This window comes from Passer montanus, unplaced genomic scaffold (assembly GCF_014805655.1).
Source record: "Passer montanus isolate IOZ18808 unplaced genomic scaffold, ASM1480565v1 scaffold20, whole genome shotgun sequence".
Taxonomy (NCBI): domain Eukaryota; kingdom Metazoa; phylum Chordata; class Aves; order Passeriformes; family Passeridae; genus Passer; species Passer montanus.
In genome coordinates, this window is record NW_024366592.1 from 3,802,440 (window position 1) to 3,827,454 (window position 25,015).

General features: G+C 38.2%; 1 protein-coding gene across 11 annotated transcripts in view; it reads right to left on the minus strand.

The window, feature by feature from the left end:
* The window catches only part of ERC1 (ELKS/RAB6-interacting/CAST family member 1), a 269,174-nt gene that overhangs the window by 142,601 nt on the left and 101,558 nt on the right, over positions 1-25,015 (minus strand). For 8 of the 11 annotated variants that reach the window (XM_039707939.1, XM_039707936.1, XM_039707934.1 and 5 more), the window contains 2 exons: positions 19,473-19,666; positions 8,829-8,840 (listed from right to left, as the gene is read on the minus strand). In XM_039707939.1, the coding sequence (XP_039563873.1) occupies positions 8,829-8,840; positions 19,473-19,666 (206 nt within the window). The remainder of the gene's footprint in view (positions 1-8,828; positions 8,841-19,472; positions 19,667-25,015) is intronic. The other 3 variants (XM_039707938.1, XM_039707935.1, XM_039707932.1) reach the window with 1 other exon arrangement.

The window sequence follows — 25,015 nt, forward strand, 5'->3', positions numbered from 1 at the left end:
GCTCATATAAGGTTTTTGCAGAAGTTACAAAAATGTCTGAAGTTTGAAGCTCTTAAAAATAGAAGGCAGCCTCCTTCAGAAGTATTTCAGCTGTCATTTGTTTGTGTGATCCGGCATACTGAACATGGAAATAAGCAGTCAAAGGAAGCAAACTGCCAGAAACTGTGCCATGCCCCAGCTCTCTGAGCACACATCTCCATATTCCATATTAAAATGGGAAATCTGTGCTGGAAGCAGGAGATACAAGAAAGGGAAGTAGGCACATCATGAACTAAGGAGAGAAAAAACACAGTTATTCGCATCTCTGTGTGAACTTTTTTATAATATCACTGCATAGTGCCTCCAAAAGCTCTGCCTATTGCTTATGCTGGGGGGAGCAGTCCCTTTGATTGGGACATATGTTCATGAAATATTTCCTTTAAAAGAAATTACATTAAATGTTGCAGTTATAGATGTGTTCTACTCCAAATACAACAAGAAAATCCACTATTTTCACATTCCAAGTCAGTGGCCACTTTTGCAATATAAAGTATCATTTTGTAGTATTCTACTGAAGTTTTTACTATCAACTTCATTTAATGCTTTCTCCTGTTTTTTTTTTGCCTTAAAGTAAATTATGAAAAAGGAAAAAAAATTGAGCAAAAGGAGCAAGTGCTAGAAGAAAAGACAATTCACAATGATTTGAGGTATCAATCCTTTAAAGCACACTGACATCCTAAATAATGAAAATGCATTCGCTCTCATGTATTTTACATATATTGGTAGGAGTTAGTAATTTAAAAAAAACTATTTCTAAGCTATGTATTTCTAAATTATGTTAGCAATTAGTATGTTAGCAATTTCTGAAATTGCTAACATATTCTGCTGATTCATTTGTGAAAATGAAAAATGACACACTGCAAAGTGAAATGAATGTATCTAGTAGTTGATTTTAAATTAACAACATTAATAAATTTGGTACAATTACATGGGAATTCAGGGGCAGCCTACAAAACCATGAATCCTACCATCTGAAAACTAGGCATACACTTGTTTTATTTAAAACACTGCAGACTCAAGGAACTAAAGTGAAAATATCATGCAGACTACTACAGAGTAAAGCAAGCTTAGGGAAAGATCCGGGGATGAACACAACAGTGGTGCTCCCAAAAGAATGCAATTTCAAAGGTACAGCATCCCCACTATAATAAAGAGTCCTTATCCTTACAGATACTTGTGGGAAAATTTGTGTTGTATGTAATACTACAATACCTGTAATGATAAAGTTCATTCCAAAGTGCCTGAAGGAAGGAAGCTGGAACTGAATCATTCCAACCCCACTGCCACCCCAAGACTACCAACACGCTTGATCCCAATTTCTATCAAACCTGTTCAGTATTTTAAACAGATACTTAGGAATGTTCCATGTAAAAGCACTTTACATTGGTAGGAATGTGCTGGGTCACTAAAGGGAGAGGAGGCACCTTACCCCTTGGAGATGGGAGTTAATTCGTCAGCCATGAACAGAAAGTGACAACTGGAAATACTTTGTTCTCCATAAGGAAGTGAAAAAAACCATTTCTTTTAATTAAGCAGAATGGCCTATCTGCTGGATAAGCAGGAAATTAAGTAAGTTACTGAGAGCTTGATTAAATCTGTCTGAATTGCCTGGGGTACTTCAAGAAGACTATCTAGAAAAGTTGACATATTCCAGTATGAAAGGGCCCTCTATTGTTTGCAGATGAAGAACATGTTATGCAGAAGGAGGGAATACTTGAATACACCACCCTGCAAGAACAATGAAATGGAAGAGAGCCACAGAAGAGAAAGGGAAAGGGGGAAAATAAGAGCTTTCTAAATGTAATTTTAGCTGAAGAATGTTAAGCATGTTTTTATCTTGCAGTATCTCTAATAGCCTACTTGGGATTTCATGGACAAGAAATTTTGTTTTCATTTTGCAGTAAAGTGATTAAGAATGATTTCCAATTAACTGACTGATAGCAAAAGAAATGTTCACTGAATCTACAAACTGTATGACTGTAATAAATATCTCTGCTTATCTAATGTATTTTTCATGCAAAAGATGAGGAATTATTTGCAGAGATGATGCATAGACCTGTTAGAGAAGCTGGTTTCCCAGGAATCAGGATGGAAAACATGAGCTAAGTGAGCAGTGAAGTAATGCTCTCAACTGATAAGTGGAGCAGTGAAAGGCACATCTGAAACACGAGGGCTCAAAGGCTCTCATCTGAGGCACACCTTGTGTGCAGGTCACCAATGGAACTTGAACTTCAGAAGTAACACAAGAACAAAAGGTTCCAGTTCAGGCACTGGCACAGACTCAACGTGTGACCAGTGACTTCCCAGGCAGCTGAAAATCTCACAGCAGAAAAATGCTGCCTCAACAAACGAGCTGAGAAAAAAATGCAGGGTTATCTATGCCCTATTTTATGTACCCAGAGCCTGAGCAAGACAAAGGATGTGACAAAAAGGGATGTGAAAACTGCAAATGAAAGATGGTACTTTCAGCTCAAATGATGAGACATAAGAGCAAACCTGGGAACTACAGAGGCAAAACAGTGAATCCCCTCCCCGTATTGTCCCAGTCAGCACTCACTAGCAAGAAAAGCTTACAGAGAACATACAAAAATTTGTGAAACAGAATTCCCAAATTTATCTTCTCTGATTCTGTTCACTGCAATAAAGTTTGAGAGTATCTGGGATGGGTACAAGGGGAGAGCTGTGCTAGAAATCATGAAATAAAGATGTCTGAGTAAACAACTAGAAAAACCTGCTAAGACCACTCTGACCTACACCACACTGATACTGTATTCCAGAAAGCAGCAATTCTTTTCAAAATTGTTTAAAAACTGAGAATACAGATAGAATTTTGCAAGAAACAAAAGTGCAGTGGATCCTGCTCCTACTCCAACCCCACAATTTTTCTTCTTTCTTTTCTTACAGCTTAAGACAATGCTATGAAATAACAACAGCATTTTTGTTTACCCTGTTTTATCAGATCACTATTATGTAGAAATTCTTACCAAAACCACACAAAAACGGTAGAACTTAGTCAAGAATACAGGTTAACTTCCCATAGAAAGTCAGAATCATGGAGTAATTATGTCTGCAGGGATGTCTGAAGATCACCTGGGTAAATACCCTGCTCAAAACAAAGCCAAGTTAGAGCAGGTTGCTCCTAGCTTTGTTCAGATGAGTTTTAATTATCTCCAGTGCTGAGGACTCCACAGCCTCCCTGGGCAATGGATCAGTACCCCACTGAACACTATTCTGTCAATTATCTCAACAAAACTTATATTGGAACAAGTTTGGATATGCTGCCTCAACCTTTTACTGAACATGCCAGAGAAAAGTCTGACTCTGTCTTCTCTAGAAATTTTGGAGGTGTATTTTGTCTCATCATCCACACCACTAAAAAGACACTGAACACTGCTGATTCCCCTCTGAGCCAGTCATCCCATCACTGAATCCATCAGGTTGGTCAGGCATGATTTGTCCTTGTAATTCCCACATTGGCTATTCCCTATCACCTTCTTTTCCTTCAGGTTTTTGGACTTTGAGGAGGATCTGCTCCAAAAATTTCCCAACACATCAAGTTACACTGACTGGCCTGCAAACTCCCAGATCCCCCTTCTCATCCTTCCTGAAGATGGATGTGATGTTTGCCAGTCAAGGGAAACCTTCCCTGACAGGCACAAGCTTTTGAAGATGACAGAAAGAGTCCTTGCTGTGATATCAGGTGGCTCCCTCAGCAACCTGGTGTTCATCTGATCCAACTCCATCAACCTGCATATTTCTGATTTGTTTAAATGGTCTGCAACTCAGACTAACAATCCTGGGGGTAATGATTCACTCTTGCACACTTTACCATTATCTTCAGGGATCTGAAAGGGGTCTCTGCGAGGAAAAAAGAAGAAAAAGCAGACACAGAGCTACTCACCTTTTTCAGCAACTTTTTAAAAAGTCCTGCCCAACTGCATTTGCTGTAAATATTATATTATTGCTGAGTGCAGGGCTTGTTAAAGCTTGTGGTACTGTTGTTTATGGAACTGTTTGCACCCAGACTTTTCTACCATAGATATACACATTCACTGCCTGGCTTTTAGAATTTTAACAGAAATAAAAATCTAGCCATTTGTGGGGATAAAATTTTGCACAGAAGCTAGCCGTTAAAGAGGAAATATAACCTTCAGATTTTATTCCTTAGACTAAATGTGATGTGACACATATGGGTTAGTCAAAATGTTTAATGTTGCATGAAGTTTGAGTGATCATTTCATTTAATCTTCTGATGATGACATGCTATGTAATTTGTTAGCTTTGGGATATAGGAAGATAAAGACACATTTTAAAATGTCTTCTAAAAATAACGTTGTCTTTCAATGTATCAAATTATATGGTAAAAACCCCATCTTTTTGTTTTATCTGAAAAAAAGGGAATTGTGAAGGATTTCTCTCTGAGAGCACTTGACTTGACCTCTTCAAAGTTCACAGCATACTGTAACACACAAAAATCCTCCCTAATCCCATCTCACTTGTCTTTCCAATGCTATCTCAGTTCAAAATCCCACTGAAACCTGCACACTTTGTGAGTATGTGTGCTAAAAACAAAGGAATAACACAAAGAGAAAAACAACTTGCTTTTTCACATAATAAATTAATTCCAGCAGGTAGAAGGAAATGAATCAGCTCATGTGAGACTGCAGAAAAGTGAGAGTTCTGAGATGATGTACAGCTGTGCATAATTTTGCTTAATTAAGATGCAGTCAAATGAGGCAAGAGAAATGAGTCAAATGAGAAAAGAGGACCTTTGACAGAAAAGGTACAGATTCCACTTCCAACAAAGAAGCGAAGTTCTGATAATCACTAAACTTAAAGCAAATTTGAAAGGCTATGCCAGAGACTTCTTTTAAGGAAAACCACAGTTCTCTTTTGTGACCTACTTTGCCTTAATTTTTTCCCTTCCCCTACTATCATCTCTAAGATGCCGTATTTCTCCTCACTCACAAGGATCAGATAACTCTTTAAAAAAGAGTACTTCTTAGTGTAAATAATTCCAAAGCCATTTTTGCTCTAAGTAGAATTACAGGAAACATATATTGAATAGAAAACAACTACTACAGATTGCTGGTTTTTGGAGACAGCCAAGGAAATTTAAATGGAAACTTCTTTGAAGATAACATTTCTGTCTCTGCTGAGCTAACCACTGCTAACTCAACACGCTTCAAATTTTCATCACTTCCTGACCTGGTTAATGACCAACATTGTGGCAGAGTGAAGATCCAGAGTCTTTTGAAGGTATAAAACTATCTACAAAGAGCCAGCCACACTTGCAGTAAAATTTCTCCTGAGTCCCTGAATGCTGTGAGTGCTCAGATCCATGGCTTCCTGGAGGTCCAGCAGACAAGTCAGTGTAAAAGGCATTTCCAGCACAGTGAAAAGCCCACAGGTACCACAGACTGCATGCCTGCCACTAAGCACTCTGCTCTTTTGGTTTGGCTTTTTAAAAGAATTATTGAATAGCACCCTGAGTTTCCTGTGCTCTGAACATTTTATGCAGTATTATCTGCTATTTTCTTATAGAAGGATGGCATTTTAAATGTTTCTTTGGTGGTTAGACATGTTCTGTTTAATACACATTTAGGACTCTGGAAGTAGGACTGAAATCCCCTCAGATCTAGTATTTTGTTTTTACTTTGATTTTATAAGGCTACACTTGAGTTGCTACACTGATATTTAATTTTACATGGATACAGTCTTAGCAGATTTTTACCTGGATTCATGCCACCAGCCTGTACTCATCCAATCACCAAGCCACCTTGCTTGTGGAAATAAGGTTTACAGTATTTCATTATTACTTCATAAAGCATCAAACTCTCTCTGGTATAGGAAAAAATTCTGGAAAAAATTCTTCTAAGAAGTGGATTACTTGCTTTAAAACATGACAGTACAATCAATTATGTGATCTAAACTAGCAGAAAATCTGACAGTAGAAAGCAGAACACTAAAAGACAAGCCTTCTGTGGGATATCTCCTGTCCAGTTAAGCTGTTTGTTACCTAGTCTGAGGCTGGAAATCTTATTTCTGCATTATCAATATAGCTCATTCTTCCCTCGAAAAACCTGCAACTGCTTGTTATAAGACCTGATTGTCAGTCTTTTTATCTTTATCCCTCTCAACTTTCATGATATATTCAAAAGAACAGTTTAGAAGAAACTGGAGCATATGAATTTAGGGTATTTTTCTATTTTTTTCACTGCTGCAGGTAATTACATCAGTATAGTGTTATTTGGCTTATTACTCTTGAACTCAGCCAGCATTGGGGAGTTCTTTATGTGAAGCTGTCATCAGCAGAGATGCTTAGCAAAAAAACTTCTTACAGAAACTGCTGTAATCCTCATGCTTTCCAAGACAATTTTATTTACTATGAATCAGCATGACATCCACTCCAGATCCTTGAGACTCCTGAGCAGTAAATACATGTCCTAACAGCAACAGTGATGTAGATTACATGGTTCTATTCTGATTCACTGAGTTTGTCAACAGGAGAGAGATGATGAAAGTTTAATGGATAGAACAGAAAAATTCAGAGGTATTGATTACTGTAAGTAAAGCTGTCCTAAATGAGAACAGAAACAATCAGAGGATTTCTTTATGTTAGAAGATAGACCTACCTAACATATTTTTCACATATTGAGTTCTTTTCCAGGAGACACATTTGCTTTGATGTCTGAAAAAATTGCTTTACATCATTCAGAGAAAAATAAAGTTATGTCTCCTATAGTAGCTTCCAAGGTAGAATGTCACTTCACAGAACACATATTTCTTCATATATTGCAGTCAATGGTAATTAGGTAAACTCTGAAATGCTTAGGAAAGAAACTAGTATACTTCAACCACTGTAATTTTCCTGTTTGCCCCGAGGAGAATCTTTTTGTTTTGTTTCTGGCCAGCAGAGATTTTGTAGTTCCAAGAGCAGTCATTCCACCTACTTCCTTACATTCTTGATTTATTTTAACAAATAAATGAAAAACTCAGCAACTAACCACAATAATTTTAAAAATGGAAAAAAAGTAATCCAAAAAATCAATAAACCAACTAAGAAACTTTGAGGACAGAATGGACAATCTCTTAAACATTTTAGAAAATTCCTCCAAGTTTCTCATCCTAACATTTGGTCACCTCAAATCACAGCCATATCTCCTCTAGCCAAATTCTACAATATACTCTAAATGTGAGAAATAAAAGTTATAGTTACATTGCTTGTGAAAAGAGAAATCATCCAGGTCTTAGAAAGACCACAACCAAACAGCACCCTAAAATTGTTTCCCCTCTTATCATTAATTCCAGCATAAGCACAGGTATTGATAAAACCCTACAGCCGTATGGATTGTAGTAAAAGCAGCTTTGACAGCTGAATTCCACAACATCTAGGACTTCATCAGCCAAGGCACACCAAGCTCCACTCATGGTGGAAACAGGCAAACACAGACTGACCCACAGAGTCCTGCTCATGCAGCAAAAGCAGAGTGGTTATTTCAGAGGAGAATGCTCACAGGGCAGGAAAAGCTTCCTGGCAGTTACGTTTTTTGGGACATGAAGGGGGTCATTCAAGGCCAGACCTCCTCTCCCCAGTAATTACAAGTATGCCAGTGTGACACACTGAGCACGGAAGGTATTGATGGATGACAACAACATGATTAACTTCCAATCTTTTTCCAGTTTGTGGGAGGAAGAAAAACACGCACCCGAGGCCACAAGTGCAGAGCCTGTGCCAAACCAAGGTCACGACGCTGACACAATTTAAAGGCGTCAGCAGCATCACAGCACTGGGGGATTCCAGCCACCACCACATTTTTCAGTGCTAACCATGAACAGCAAAGCTGGATGTTGGTTGACAACTCAGAATTTTAGTCATTAAGTAGTGGCTTTCTGGGCAAAGACGCTGCCTGAAACAATTATGATCATTCTTTCTTCAGGAGTCACAGACGGTTTCTACTAACAGACTTTATCAGCAAAGACTAAATTCCAACATAGCTGCAGAGCTTTCAGAGGCAAATCAGAGTCATTAGGTGATGTACTCTTACCTGTATTATTTAGGCCACAGATGTTTGCTCTGAGCTACTCTACTGAAATCCCAAAATCTAAGGTTAGCAACTGCTTTTAAAATATAAAACCAGAAAAATAAGCCATGGCTGAAAGACTCCAAACATACTGTCTCTTAGTAGGCTTTCTTCAGTGGTTTATCGCTGTATTTTCAACAAATTCATCCTCCTGCTAATTCACTTCTCTTTAACCCTCAGCCCTTGGTTCTTTTTGATAGCACAGAGCATTCAAGCTGCACCAAAACTAGTTCTGCAACATCCCTGTGAGGGTTCAGGCACAGATGCAATGATAAAGATCCAGCAGTTAAAGTCTGTACGACCAGTATTTCAAAGGAACCACTTTTGCACTCCACAGCATGTGTATGTATCACGGAACATGGCTAATGGCCAAACTCTTCTCTTCTTAAAGTAACAGATAAAACCAGCAATATTTAAACTGTCTTGCTTCATCTTCCTGTTCCTGGAGGTTTTTCCCTTTAAAACGTTCATCAGTTAGTCTTCCCCCTTCTTCCCAGTGCACAACAGCATTGATTTACAATGGTTTGATACAAATTCTTTCCTTCTAAACATGCACCCTATTCAACCCATCCTCCTACACAGACTTAACCCAATCTCTGATCTTTTATTTTGCAATCATGTAATTTGATGTGCAATCTTCTGTAAGATCTCAATTTTAGCTGAATAGACAGTCTTATAAACACCCTTTTAAAAGCAGATACTGACCTTGAGGTGAGGCTGAAGGAAGCAGCAAATCCAGGAAGGAGATGCGAAAGAGAAAGAGTTAAGAGTTTGTGAAAACAGAGTCCAGAGATAAAGCAGTTCAAGAATAAAGGACAAAACAAGCAGATATAAATCAGGTAATGACACACAGACACACAATCATTCACAAACACAGAGCTGCATGTTTTATAGACATCTAATTTAAAAAAACTAAAAAAAACCCCAAAAACCAAGAAAAAGAAATAAGAGAAAAAAAGGACCTTTAGATTAGATTACACCATTTCAATTAGAGGCAACTTTCTGTAGAAAAAATAGTCTCCAATAGGTAACAGTTCTTGGAAAAAGAAAATAAGCCATCTTACAAGAAAACTCTGGATTTACATCACATCATTAGCAAGCACCCTTCTTCCAGAATTCTAATGAACATTTTAAAAATACAGAGTTTGACTATCTGAGATGAAACCTCGTGTTTCCTTTATGACATCTTCTAAGGGCTTATTTTCTCTCCATGAGCAAGACATGCAATTCTTTTACTTTTCCTGCAGATGATCCCAACTTGGATAAAGGGACTAAACAGAAAGGAAAAAAACCCCAATCACTGAGTAAAGTCCTTGAGACCTGAAGATTTGTCAAAGCTCATCTTTCTTAATTTTGACATTGAAGTCACTCTATTCGAAGAGAAACAAAAAAAGCAGCTGCCTCTTCTTCCTGCCACATAATTCTCCTGTATAAGGTGCAATCTAAGAACAATAATGACCAAATAGGTATTTTTTTGACAGTTCTCTCCAACATTGTTCAACAGCAGAACTGACCAAGACAAAATGCTGGAGTCCCCTGTATAACATGAGGTCCCATAGGTTCATTATTGCTTTTTTTTTCCCCAAATGTCTCCAGTATCTTTCATAGGCATCTGCTGTCAATTTCACTGATAACAGCAAGGTAAGTCAACAAGGAACCAAAAATATAGGTCTTTTCAAATTGATTTTAAATTTGATGATTTTCAGTCTATAAAAGAGAGGTAAAGGAAATGTCCTTCTGTCCAAAGCAGCAATTTGGCTTTGACAACATTTGCTGTACTTCTCCCATGGCAAAATTTCACTCTAAAAAAGGCAGGATATGGGCTGGATAAAAATATTTCTATAGGACAGGCTAACTGCTATCTTCTTTATCACTCTTGGTATATGGAGGCATGTAAATAAAATCTGAAGTCCTTATTTATGGCATAAATTTCACTATCAATCGTGTTGGGTATTGAATTTGTACAAGCAGCTGTTATTGGTCTGTAACACATTAACTAATGCAAAAGTACTTTTCTTTGGCTTCTCAGCCAACATTCTTCAAATCAAGCTCTCCAAGGACAGTTGTTGTAAAGGCTGTATTACTTGGGGATGTGGGGAAAGATGAGGCTTGTAAAATGTCAAATACCACATCTCAGTGTTTGATCTTGAAGTAACTTACAACGTTCCAAAAGCCTTGGTTAATTCATACTGAAAAACATGTAAGTAACAATTCTGACTGAAATCCAAGACTACAAGCAAATTTAACAACAGGGAACAAAAATGTGAAAATAAACAGTTGGTTAAATTTGGGAATAACTACAGTAAGGGGGAAAATTTAAGATTCTCATTTTGTGTTTCAGGAGTCCTTTGGTTGTGTTGTGATGATGTGATATTGTTTCTTCAGTTTAACAGTGAAAAACACACAGGCTACAACTCGGAACAGCCCAGTGGAATTTAAATGAACCATACAGTTCTGCCAACTGCTATTAAAGGTAGCATCTTTTGCTGGCACAGGATGAAGGCAGCAACTATGCTGAGGTCACTTGCAATTTTTTGTGTGCTACAGAAGTATTATTTAACGAGCTGCATGGGTTTTAAAGAGAGAATAATTATTGCCACATCTCCATTTTGTTATGGAATAATTCTTTCTTCCAAAGAAAAATACATTTTCTGTAATTGCTAGCCCCTTTTCAAAGTTTTTGTTACAGAGGTACAAAATATTTTTTAGAAGTATGGATTTTTAGAATAATCATAATATTTATCTGAACAAAAATAAGGACTATGTCTGAAAGCACATTAAGATTAGGGAAAAAAATCTCTAAGTGTGCTGTCACTCAAACTAAAAGCAAGGCAGACACCTGAAACTGTCAGCTATTGGGAAGTACATGGAGATCTGCCATGGACTGCAGCTGAAGCCTCAGTTCATGGGCTGTATCAGTGAAATTGAACAGAGGAGCACAGCAAGCATCTGCCCCAGGCAGCAGCCCCAAGCAAGCAGGATCAGATACATACCGAGACACACTCATTACAGAGCAAAATCCCAAGTTTTAGTTTGCACTCTTTCCCTTCAAGCAAGAACACACACTTGTAGCATTCTTTACAAGACCCAGCAGCAGTGCTCCTGCCCAGCCCCATTAACTGTGTACTCACACAGGGAGACAAGACAATTGTAATGCCAACTGGCAGTCCCAGAGAAACCCACTTTCTTTTAAAATACCATCCTGCTCATTTTAAAGGAAGAGCTGACTTTAATCTGATCACTGGGTGCAGATCAAAAAAAATGAGATGTGAACTCTTAAGCATTTTAATTAAGAAATTTGTATTTTAAAAGCTGTTGGTTATTCCAGCTGCAATTTTTTCCACATGCTTGTGTATTATAGGGAGTGGAATGAGCCTGCAACATTTGTCTCAGATGTACTTAGCATGTAGTTTATGTAACGATTTTCAGTCAACCTTTGAATTCCCCTTGTTTGACAGTGAGTGATTGTGTATATTTATTACTCTGTCATCCCTTCAAAGCAGTCTGACAGAGAACAATAGGCATTTGATCTTCCTTGTGTCTGTCAACGCAGAAAGGCTATTTATGTTTACCCCTTTTGACAGGTTTTCTTGATAAAAAGAATGATGGCTGGTCTTTTCCTTTTTTCTAGGTTGGTATTTAGAGGGATAGGGAAGAGATGGAGAGGCAGAGACAGAAGGTTTGTGTGCACATCCATGCACACACGTATGCATGGATGTAAGAGCACAAACCCAGCCACAGATGGCCACAATGGAGCACTAAAATTACTATTTCACTGAATTACTGGCAATTACTTGCATATTCCTCTTGTTCTTTCTGTATTCCAAGACAACGCCGAGATCTGACACTTTTATTTTGACTATATCAGCTACATAAAAGAGAATTTTGGTGGGTTTGGTTTTTTTTTCACTCCTTTCACATCAGGTTGTGAGTATGGATACTCCCATATTGCTCAAAGATGTTTCAGTAAACAAAAGCTCCAAAACAGCTTTTGAAGAGATGTAATAAAGGCAGGTAACAATGAAACTGACATGCAGACTAGGCTCATTATTTACATTGTGCTCTATCTCCTCATGTTTATAATTATTTTAATTATACCACAGCTATTACACTCTACTGATCTAACAACTGGATTAGGAGATACCTGCTAAATAAAATCCATTATTTCTACAATGTAAGGCAGATGACAACTCCTATACTCATTACAGATAATAGGCATGAGAGGGAATGCTTGAAAACCACCTTGATTTAATGATAAAAACAAGCAGGACTTCAGCAATATGGAAAATTTGGCAGGAAAAGAAGCCTTTAAAGAAGTTCACAACCAGTGCTTCTCATTACTGGTATTTCTCTAGTGCAGGGTTCTTCCTGGAGGATCCAAGGTCGGATCCTTACACTTAGATTAGCAGACAAACCATGCTTTCAGCCAGCCCACTGCTGAACTCAGCAAAGGAGTTGGTCCATACTCAGTTCTGTGGACACAAATCACTCTGCTTAGCAGTGTCCTGCTGCTGGAACATGGATTTAATCTCAGTTTAGATGGTTCACTGAGGGGATAACACAGCAAGCTCTGATATTCAGCCAGGGCCTGCACCTGCCCTGACCTCTCACCATGTCAGGAGCTGGACTAATTGGGGTTCTCTGACTTTGTGTTTTAGAACAGCTGTTTCTGCAATATCACAAAGTTTCAGTTTCTCCCAAAACAGAGGGAAAGATTGGGAAATAAAGGACAGCTGAATAAAGAACAAATCTAAGAAGGATATCCAATTATATGAAAAAGGTGAGGATGGATTGAGGAGTCACTGTAAAATCACTGTGATGGGGTTTTTATCTGGTGCTCTCTACAGATGGATTTGCAATTACTGGCAGTGTCCCTGTGTCTTTCTTTTCCTTGCTTAGATGTAGGTTTCAAAAGCAATTAGTGAGTCTGAGTGCTGCTCTTAAGGCACTTTAACAAAGCTTGACTTCCATTTGCTTTCTGACAACCAGCATACTTTCAAATGTCTTAAGTTAAATACCTGTAAGCAAATGTGCTTGCACCTTCTATTCTTATCTGTTTAAAGAAATTATGTTGATATTAAATGCTTTTTGTTTTCCTCCTGTGAAACTTGATACAGAACCACAGGGGTAATGCTGCTCTTGTATGAAGATAAAGCAAGACTGAGAAGAAAGAAATTACTTCTTCCTTTCCTACCTTGGAAATGATGAAAATCTTAATATTCAACAGATCTGTGTGCTCAGAGGTGGAGCTGGACTAACTATGGACCTGACCACTTCTTTCCATTACAAAACCCAGTTCTCAGCTGCTTGCCAAATACTAAAAAGTTGTGCTGCTATTTCCCATGACAGGTTCAACCTAACGAGGGATTTTTGTGGGAAATTTCAGCTGTGTCCTTCACAAAAGGCAGCATTTTTATGGAAAAAAAAACTGTTCACATATGGTTAAAGAGTGTATCATTTCGTGTAAGATGTGAATTAAAATTGGAAGGCAATCTTCATTTCAGAATATCCTAAGTTTTGAATGATTTACCTTGGAATTTTAATGTTCACTTAAGCTACAGATTTTTCAGGGAAGTGGATGAAAAACACAACAACAACAACAATAGATTCTGCCTTGTAATAACATCATGCAAGTATAAGATAAATATATTTGCTTTTATGTTTTATGGCAACAAAATGGATTGAAGGATTTTAAAACAATATTTAATTGTTTTGGGTTTTCCAATGCCTGAATCAGAGTTAAATTTATTTTTGGAGGAATATAATCAGTTAAGACATATACAGAATTATAGCCACACCATCTCTCAAGGTTAACTTTAATGGGGATGATTATGACTTTATAAACACCTTTCTTTAATTTGACACCATATATTTTACTTTAAATTATTTATATGCCTTGATGTGGTTCTTGCTCTAAAAAACTATTTAAAAATTCACAGAAACAATAAACTTGAAAACCAAAGACAATTATTCCAAGGTATGAGTAGCAGTTTGAAAATAAGTATTTCAGCTTCAAACTGTTGACTTAAGCTTAGGGCATAATTTACTAGTACAGTTTCCTTTACACTATTCTAGGAAACTGTAAAGTTGATGGAAAATACAGCTAATTTCTCTCTCCATCTATCCTTCATAGAACACTACACAAACATATCTGTCTTAAAGACAGACGAAATAAGATACTGCATTCTACTGTCCACATTTTTCAGCACTCTTTTGAGATCCCCCAATGTTTTTTAATCTTTTATTTACTGTTGGGAAGAAACATTTAAGATGAGGAGTATAACTTTTGGCTGCTACAAATCAAAAGTTGGAAGGTTTCTTCTTCAAAAGGGCATCCTTAAATTCTTTTCAGGAAAACTCTCCAAATTCTATTTCTCAAAATAGCCACTAATTCCAGCTGTCCTTAACAGGACTGCTGGTATTCCACAGCTGAGTACTCTCCTACTTTGTTCCCAAAGCAGTTTCCTTCAGGAAAAAAAACAACCCCTGTGTCCTTGCAAGAACTACCTATCCTATACAGTGAGCATGCCAAATGAAAACCAATTTTAAGCCTGAAACTGGAAACAGGACTTCCATATATATTCACTCAGTGCTCACTTCTGAACAAATATACACAGATATACTTCCTGCCACCTCTCAAGTACAAAGCCAGCTCTTATTTGCACAATATGTGCACAACAATAGAGCTGTGTATGAACTACTGTACAGACAGTGTATAAACTATTCTGTGTATAAACTACTCTGAAGGTTCTGATGGCCATATCCCAGATAAGGTGCATCACCTTCTGTGTGTTTATTTTCTTATTAGAGGACCCAAGGACCAGGAATATTTCTCTGTCTGCTCTGGGGTGTCGTGACCCCCAGGGAAGTACTGAGTTTGACCCTCATTCATGGAGAAAGTTTCCTACACTTCAAGATAAATTAGAATCCACAAAAGTGCGAAATAGACTATAGAGAGCAGTGTAGGTGTATCACTTCATGAGAAATTTAGGTTTTGGGATTTTTAGTATGTTGTGGATGGAAGCAAGATGGAAGGCACAGGGTGCTGTCCTGAGCTTCTTCTTCCTTCTTCTTCATGGGTTTGGGTGGCACTCTGTAATTGGGCAGAAAAGCCTGCATTGTGGGCTCTTTGGGATCAGTTATTGGGTTAAAAGGGAACACAATCTAGGTGTCAGTTCTTAATTGGACAGTTTAGTCTTAAAAGATCTTTTAAAAAGAGATTGTTAGCCATTTTGTGCCTTCTAATGAAAAGCTGCCAAACTCACAGTTGTGAGACTGTTTTACTGATAAGAAATAATAAACACCTGAGTCTGAACATGAACTACCATCCCAAGTGCCTTCAATCCAGACCCAGAGAAACCAATAAATATTGACTTCTATCAATAGAAGTCAATATTTAGAATACTTGAAGAATATTGTTTTAGCTGGTTCAGGCAGAACTGGTATTAGAGATCAGAACCAAAGGTAAAATACAGCAAGAGGATTAGAATAAAAAAGCAACAGCTTCTGTAAAGTTTAAATCAGGGAGAACAGCAGCAAACTTCCTTTGGACTGTGGTCACAAGCGGCGCTTGCACGCGACATAAGCAGGTGCTGTTTGACCGAGGAAAGAAGCAGCATTGCAGCAGCCCCAAGCAGCAGCATTGCAGCAGAGGCCACATTCCAGCCCAGAGGAGGAAACAGAAGCCTTGAGGGCACTCACTTTCCCAGGAAGTCCCACACAAACCCCCCTACGTGTTGCGGTGCGGGGACCGACACCTGGTAGGGAGGGTGCAATTTGCGGGAGCCGTGCTTTCTGAGGAAAGGCACAGTCACAAACACCCCCGAGGGAACAAAACAGAACAAACAACACAACTCGGGGGAGCGGGAGGGGACCAGGGGGAGGGAAAGGCAAGGGAGGAAACAGAACACAGAATGAAAAGTTACAGAGAGACAGGAGGTTATGGGATGGCAGTACAAAAAGCAAACAGTTAGTTACAAAGGAAGTGAATAACCAGACGGCTACAAAACCTCTACACCACAGCAATAGGGGACAGAAACAAAACTTATGGGGTCGTTCACCCACAGAAGAAATGTGGACTTAGAGCCCATCTTCCCACAAGAAAAAGCAAAATGCTCCCCACAGAGTATATACACCAATGAACTCATACTATCAACCTTGTATTGACTCTAGAATATTTTTCAACTTTTGCATAGCATGCACCATACCTCACACATTTATTTTAACATCTTTCATCTGAAAAGCAATGTCTCCCAGTCAGTAACTGCAACAGCTACTGAAGAGGGGAAGCATTTCCCTCTCTATGTTACCTTCAGCACAAGGCAGCTTTGCTTGCATTGAAAAGGTTAAAATATATTTTTCTGCTTTTAATATTTCTTGTGCACACCTCCCTAACAGGTGACACATCTCTTCTGTGATTAAACTGTGATACCATTTCTTCTCCCTGACAGTATATGGTCTAGTTGTCACACAGAACTAGCAAAAGGGAAAACAGGGAAGAGAGACTCTCTTTTGAAAAATCCCATTTTCTTGTGCAATTATTCTCTGTAACTTTTTTCTTCTCATCTTGCTGCACGTGGAACACTGACTGCTCCTGATAGGCACAGCAATATTTGCTGTTTAGCTTGCTGACAATTGCTTCTGCAGGCACTAAGGCTCTTCTTTGCACAGCACAGCTTGATCAGCTGTACAAGCATCAGAAGTCAAGATAATTTCTAGCTCACTCTGCATAGACCACAGTTTAGGAAAGACTTTTAAAACGCAAAATTATAAATTTTTTTTCCTGGAAACCAGGATTCTTCTAGCTCTAAAACATGCATGTAACATGCCTGTTATATAGGATATATAGGTTCAGGCACGATAAAATCTCTGCTTTGTGCAAAAACTCAAAAGGAGAAAGCAAGCTTTCAGGGAGTCGTTTGGAGGAGCAGTTGAAAACAACTAAGGCCAAATAGGAATTCCAACAATTATTCAGAAAAAAAAGAAATTACCAGTCAAAACCTTACCATAAAGTATCTGGAAGTTTCTATCTCTTTCTCCAGTCCTGCGTTTATATTACATTTCCACCTGAAAAATCATTTCAGGTGCTGATACTTGGCTAATTCACCATACTAACAGCATCCAAATTAGATCTCTAGATCATGAAGACTTTTTCTATTTCCACTTAGAGTGGTTATAGAACATGAATATTCTTAGATTTTTCTCCTCCCCTTGATTTATTTTGCTGCTGGCAGTCACATGATAACAAAAGAAGTATTTTGTTTTACATAGTCAAAATACCTATTCTAATTACTAGAAATAAGAGAAAACATATTCTATCTTATCTCAGTACTGGTAGAAAAGATACGTTAAGAAGAGAAGAGAAGCACTCAATTTTTTTAAGACTGACAATCAGGTGGTAAGAAGGAATGGATAAAACTGAATACTCAAAGTATTTACTAATGCTTACAGAATGATATCTAGTCATTTGGGGGTTCATTTCTTTCATAGTAAGACTTTAGTCTGAGACTGAAACATCAAAAAACTACCATGTAACAGGACAAACAATAACTGCTTTGCAGAAGTCTAGAAGTGCATCTTTTCCAAGAAAAAGCTTGCTTTCTAACTCTGAAGATGATGCAATTGCTTCCATCAATAAGAGAAGGAGACCCATCCTAATTTTTCTTTGTTATTTTTCCTTTGTAGACTATAAATTTTTTTGTTTATAGGACACTTGTGACTACTCAATTTTTGATGCTGCAAGTGAAATCATGATTAGTTTCTGAATGCTAATGTAATAAAAAAGTCAGCTTGCATTAAAAGTGTACCTAAGAGAATTCTCTTCCTGCCATTTTAATCTCCTCTAGGAATCAGGCTGAGGAATGATGCACATAGACTTTCTTTTCCTAAACAGTAGTTACTTCTCCAGAAAGGAAAAAACCAATTAAGGCACTATGATATATTTCTTCCCCCTATCTTAGTTCTGATAGAAGCTTGCTGCTTGTACATGTTTCCTGGTCAACTTGCCTGACCTATAGAGGATGACGTGGAGAATGTCACACCTGAGATGGGGATCCCAACAGGAGTAAAAAAAAAATTACACAAACAAGTGACTTGTAGCTTTTTCATGTCTATACTCACTCAAGAGTATCAACCTATTGCCTGAATGTTTTGCTGATTATATTATGTAACAATGGGCTGAACAATGCATCACTTAGGAAAAAAGGGAAAACATTCAAAAAGAATATATCCTTACACCTGGGTGTTTGAGTTTATGCCATAGGTATGAAGAATTTTTGTTTAATAAAAGAACGTAAAGAAAACTAACAGGATGTTGCTTACAGACACAAAGAGAGAAGAAACCCAGCTGGCAAGCTGAACTGTACACATCAAGGAAAAGAGAATGGACTCCTTAGAAAAGAGTTTTTCAAATCATTCAGAGAGGCACATAATTTGACAATCAGCAAGCCATGAAAAACAACCACTGATTGCAGAACCTGAAATGTCCTCCACTTAGTTGCCCTAAGCTTCCTGACACTAAACTGAGTAGTTAGTAGTGAAAAGACAAAAAGACTATTCTGGCACAAGGCAAATGGGAATAACCAAATTTCCATTTTGCTGTTCCAAGTTAGTGATTTTCCATTGGGAATGGCAAAGTAAACAAAAAATCCCAAACAGGTATTACTGCCAGAAATTTGCTCTTGGCCCACCAAGATGAGAAAATGACAGAATACAGAATCTAATTCAGGTTTTTCACAAGATGTATTACTTATATTTGTGATACAAATGTCATGGAATCATAATAAATTATAATTTCTTCTAGGGATATTATAGTCTTCAGCCTCCTGGCTCCAAAAGAAAGATGGAAAATGCTGAAAAGTGATGAATCAAGTTTTGCTTGGACAAAAGCAAATCTGCTCATCAGGCTTCACCTGGGCCAAAGTATTCCTGTACCCCTACCAGTACAGAGTTACGAGGCCACCTGTCAGAAGAATCTGAGTAAATAGTACCACAAGCTCTGAAAAGGCATTTTTCTTATTTGTTCTTGTGAAAGCTGTGCCTGAGAAATTTCTTGTATCAAAACAACAAACTGTTTTACAAACACATCAAAATTTCAGCAGCTTTTCCTACCTCTCCACTCCCTTACAACTCTATCTACCTTTCTAGTTCTACCTGTATCACCCCAGTTTTGAGTAGCCAAGTAAGAACACGGTAAGACACGCTCTGCCTAACAATGTAGCACAATAAAGGACCAAAGACAGAAAAACTCTAAACAGACATTTTAAGTTTTTGAAGACAAGAAAAACCACCGATCTTTAACATACTAACGTCAGGTTTTTTGCTCCTCTTTTAACTTTACACCATTCTCACCTTTCCAGCTCTGCTATCTTCTTATCCTTGTCGTTCTTCTCATTTTCCATCTCTTTCAGGATCTCCAGGAGCCGATCCACCTCAGCCTGAGCCTTGCCAGACTCCTCCCGAAAGCGCGTTACCTCCCGCTCCAGCTGCTGCATGCGCTCGCTCAGCTCAGGACTGGCCCTCGCCTCCAGCGTTGCCTCGTGAGCCTGGGAGACAAAGGTTCAAGAAACACCACTTCGTTCACATGGAACTCTGACAACTCCAAAATGTTATCTGTGACAACTCCAAAATGCTATCTAGAGACCTATTTCAAAATGGCAGGATGAATTATTACACAGGAATAAGCAGGGCCTGTGCTATTTTAAGTATGGGGAAATACTCTGTAGGAAAACAAAAACTTAAAACATATTTAGTTTTCTAAATTCAGCCTAAAAAAAAAAGAGTTTTAATCTGAAACAGAATCAAAAAAGAAACAGAAATACGAAAAAAGTGTTAACTTTGAAAGAAAAAAAAGCAAGTGTGAGTGTACACACTTATAGTACACTTATAAAACAGTGACAACTGTTTTATAATAACTATAATATTATAATAACTATAGATGCAGTTATTTAAGATATTTCTAACCTATTTCTTCCAGAACAATAAACCACAGGTCATAGCCTTCAATAACTACATCACTATGCAAAGTGTCAGACCTTTGCACAAAGGGTGCTGATGTGCTCAAGCCCTTGCCAGTTCTGTGAGCCACACAGACCAGGGTTTATGAGCATGGCTACTGAAATTATCTTTGCTTAATTATCTAGGAAATACATTTTTCAAAATCAGACTATTGGAACAAAAAGTATTTCTGGACTGAGGATGACATGATCCCAATGAAGAGATTGTTTGGGGAGGTTTTTTTGTAACAAAAATCAGTAATTTATTAGTAAACCTAATTCAATAACTCCCATGTATGTAAGAGACAGGAAGAATGCAGTATTCATGCTGGAAGTTAAACCAGCAGACTAAGGACTATCTTTTTTCTCTCACTCTGCTCCTCTGCTCTTGGATCTTGAACTGCAATTTGATTATCAATTAAAGCTATTTCAGAATTGCTCAAAATTGCTTCAGTGAATAGCAAATTTGATGGAGCTATTCTGCTGATCAGGATTGCCTGCAAAAGCCCAGGCCTTGCACTTCTCAAATCAAACCTACACAGAAAATAAGACTACAGACTTTTCTCCCCTCTGTGTGCAGCTGTGGAAAGTTGTTTTACAAGCTGCCAATGTTCTGCTCCAAAGCACACTAAGTCTAGATCTGATAGTATAAGACTCTGTTGCTTTTAAAGGTAATTGGAGAGTACTACAGCAGTAAAAAACTCAGGGCAGAAAGCTGCTGCTTCCAAAGAACCAAATAGCAAAATTACATTTGGCTAAATCTGTTTAGTTATTCAGTAAAACAAGACTGGAGGAAAATATCCATTCATTGACTCCAACATTTTTGCCTTGAAGTGTCTAGTTTTTAATTAGCTTCTTTAGAGCCAAGGCCACATTCTAGTGGAATCCAGGAGACTTGTGGAGCAGAATATTATGGGACTGTGGAAAGTCTTGATGCCTGTCTTTAATGGGACTGACCTTGGGATGGATCTGTGTTTCCCAAACAAAGGAAAGGTTCATGTTCCAGGGCCTTAGCCCTACAGCTCTTGTCTGAGGGTCAATAACAAGCTGTTGTGGCTTTCTTTTGTTTAAAAACAAGAATTCCAGAAAGCTGATGAAGTTGGACAGTATTTTATCCCAGAACAAAACGCCCCAGGCACTCCCCAGGTCTCCCAGGCAGATGTCGGCAAGAGTGCCCAATAACCAAAAACCATGGATGAGTGGAACCCTTTCCTGAGGTAATGCATTTAGGAACACTTAAAAGGCTCCCTACTTTTGAGTGACTTTCCAGTCAAACCCTGACAGTCCTGTGTCACTGAACTCTAAGACTGAAAACCCTCAGTCTTCTGGCTGAGACCTGGCCACAAGTGCATCCCTGTGAGCCCGAGGCTTTGCAAAACCTTTTGGAGTTAGGGCTGTCACTGCTTCCAGACTCCTTACTGCCCCATAAGCACTTCAAATTACACACCCTTGGAAAGGGTTCTCCACAGCAAGTGGAAGTGTAATTAATGCCCTGCCAAGTGGATGCAGACTCCAGGAGGACGTGGCAGCAGTGAGACTGACAAGTGTGTCAGCTCCACGAACAGCTGTGAGCACCAGGGGACATACTTGGCTTTGGAACGAGCACTGGTGGGTGTTCCTGAAATGCTTTTTTGGGATTTCCAGCCTGCGGAAATCTGAAATACTTGATTTCATTTCCTTTTCAACTACACCTTAAATTTCAAAAAAAACCCTCCAATCTTTCCTTCCCAAATACAGGGAATTGGGAATTTTTGGGGTCACCTATACATCAACAGAGGGCATCAGTATTCTCCTAAGAGACACGGTGTATAGAGTTAAGTCTGGTTTTCACCAGACAGAGCCTGAGTTCTTCTGTACTGGATTCATGTATGTTTCCAACATCTCAAATTTTTTCTTTTAACAAATACTCCTCCAGGCTCTTTAAAGTCATCCAAAATACATGATCAGATAATCAAGAAACTTCTTTTCAAAGAAAACAAAGTTAGGCTGTTAGCCTGGCTTATTAAACTCACTAATTCAAAAGAAGTTATAAGACCTAATGCAATTTGACTGTCAGAACAGTCCTGATTTATTTTACTCTGCTAATAAAAGCATCTCCACAACAACCCAAGAGACACTACTGAGAAGAGGAAATAAATTTTCTTTTCTAGAGAATTAGCCAACAAGTCAGTGTGTCTGGTTCTTATAGAACTGAAGGGCTATTTACAGGACATAAATTATTAGTTAAGACATGTAACACATGTTATTTGTATATAATGCACATAAGTATGGATACTTTCACCTAACACAAAGAGAACGTTATGTGATATGCTGTAAACTGGAGACCACTTCCTGCACTGTGAGTTACTGACTGAGTGACTTTGGTCCATTTTGTGGGTTTTGTACAAAATACGTGTTTCATGACCGTATCTAAAATCCTACTGGATTCATTTATTGCATAAGAGAGAAAACCAATGCATTTAGAGCTTTCCCACAAACTCACATCCAGATCTGGAACAGATGAAACTGGCTACCTTCCCTGTGCAAAATAATTAATCTTGTTTTTTTTTCCTTTAACCAAAAAGCTAAACACAAATAATGAATTCCAATATTCACAGTAAAAAAACCTACATACAACTTGCTCCGCCCACCAAAGGTGTACAGAAATTCCCAAATAAGTAGTAATTTCATTTTTGAAACACAAGCAACATCTAAAGTGACAAATGCACCAATAGCTTCTCCTGTATTAAGAGACTATAAGAAGTCTATTTCATAAGTTTGACTTCCATCTCTGCCTGACACAAGATTTGTAAATCTGTTGATTTTAATATAGTTACAAACAAATGTGATAACGTATAAAAGAAGTATGACAAAAATTATATAAATGTAGAAAGCAGCCTGCTGAGGGTGAAGGGAGCACTGCACTTCTCATCTCTGCAGGCCATTGAGTTTACCCCATTAGAGGCTATTTAAATCCCTCAGTTGTTACTTCTGACCCTGGCATTAGCTCTCCGTGCTCCTGTGTGGGATCAAACAGGTGAATTAAAGAGCACAGCCAAACTCACACATTTCATTCTGCATTGATCTGCATGAGAAACAGTCCCATTTCAGCTGGAAAGCAGCACCCTCTTCAGCTCTGCTTTTATTAGCAAAGCTCATCTGATCAGGATTAATCTTTGCCAGTGTGAATTCAGTTTCAAATTCTAAGTGGTTCAGGGCTGAGAACAGTTTAAGTTTACTACTCTGGCTATGTTCTCCCAGTCCTTAAGAGGGGCTATAAAGCAAGAGGTGGTTTAACAGCTTTCTGCTTTCCTGCTCTCATTTCCCATCTGGAAAGTGGTAAGTGATGGGGTGACTGCTTCAGGTACCTACAGAACATAAGAAAGAGTGATTGTTCCTCAACAAAATAAATGTACTCTAACTTCTCTTGCTTCCACAGAAAATCAGCTGACAAAGCCAACTTCTACAGCTAAAACAAAGATGACCAATGTTTCGTAGAAATAACCAATATTTACAGATGGAGAGGAGTGGAAGACAAAACACATTAAAAAGAAATTTCTAAGTTGATATTTCTCATGCCAAAAACCTCTTTTTTAAGAGGTAAGATAATCTTACACAGCTTAAAGTGTGCCAGAGACAGGGAACATAACAATAGCACAGACCTAATTTAAAGGCTCTAAAATGTAAATAAAAATTCCAAACATTATGACCAAGACTCCAAATCAATATTCCTAAAATATTAACTAAATCAAACAGCAAATAACTCACAGCAAACACTTTCTACTTTTACCTATGAATTGAGACAGTAAATTCAGTTTAACATTTCACATACAAATGTTGCCAAGAACTTTTGGCCATGAAGTAAAAGTTCCCAAGAACCTGAAATCCCATTTTAATCCACCCTCCTACCTCCAAGGGAGCCTCATGTCTCCTAAAAATAGTAAATGCACACACAAATACAAAAACATATTATGATTATTTACTGCAAAAGACAAACACTTTACCCATCTTCTGTACTTTTCCTAACACAAAGGCAGAAATTCAACTGATAAAACATTTGTGCTGTCTTCTATCATGCCTTTATTAGTTTTAACAAAATTGTAAATTCAAAAAACAACCAGGCTTTTTCCTCCTTTAGTTCCAAAGCTCTACACAGCCCAAACTGTAAAAAAGCTTTTCAAAAAAGGCAGTAATGGAAGTAAAAGGCTCAGGAAATTCTGTGATATACTATGCACTGTAAACTTGAGTCTGTCACAGAGAGTTATTTACCGTCTTTTAACCATCTCTACATGTTAGTCTTTGTTAATGGAACTGTAAATTTTTGACACTGAATAAGCAAGTGCTCAGCTAGAATCAATTAATAAACAAATTCTTTTGTTTATGAAGCATCATAAAGACAGGAAGACACCTCAAGAGAGGCAATTTCCATTACTTAAAAAAGTGATCTCTTCAGAGAGATACAAGTTCCCAGAGATGTCATTAAACAGTAACATTAATCTGCTCTCTTTGGAGTCACCCCAGCACAGAGTGGGCAAAGTCAGGAGGGAAATGCCCACAGGATATTTCTCTTTGTGAGTGTATTTTAACCCCCCCACCTGCCTCCTCTGATCTGTCCCTTACTCACCTGACCACAGGCTACCACTGTTCACAAAATCAGGACACAAGTAAAGAACAGACATTTAGTACCAGTTTTTGGATATTCAGTGTATGGCTCTATAAGCTGCTTATTCTTAACTGCAACATGACATTAAAAGAAATAATTCCCCAATTTTCTTTCTTATGATGGGGTACAGATGGTCTGTGTGCCTCATAAGAGGAGGAGGGGTTTGGCTACAGAGAGCCAATCCCTACCATGAACGTGAGCAGGTAGGCATTGGCCAGGTGAGCTGGGTGGTAACCCATCATAGCCAACCAAGTTTG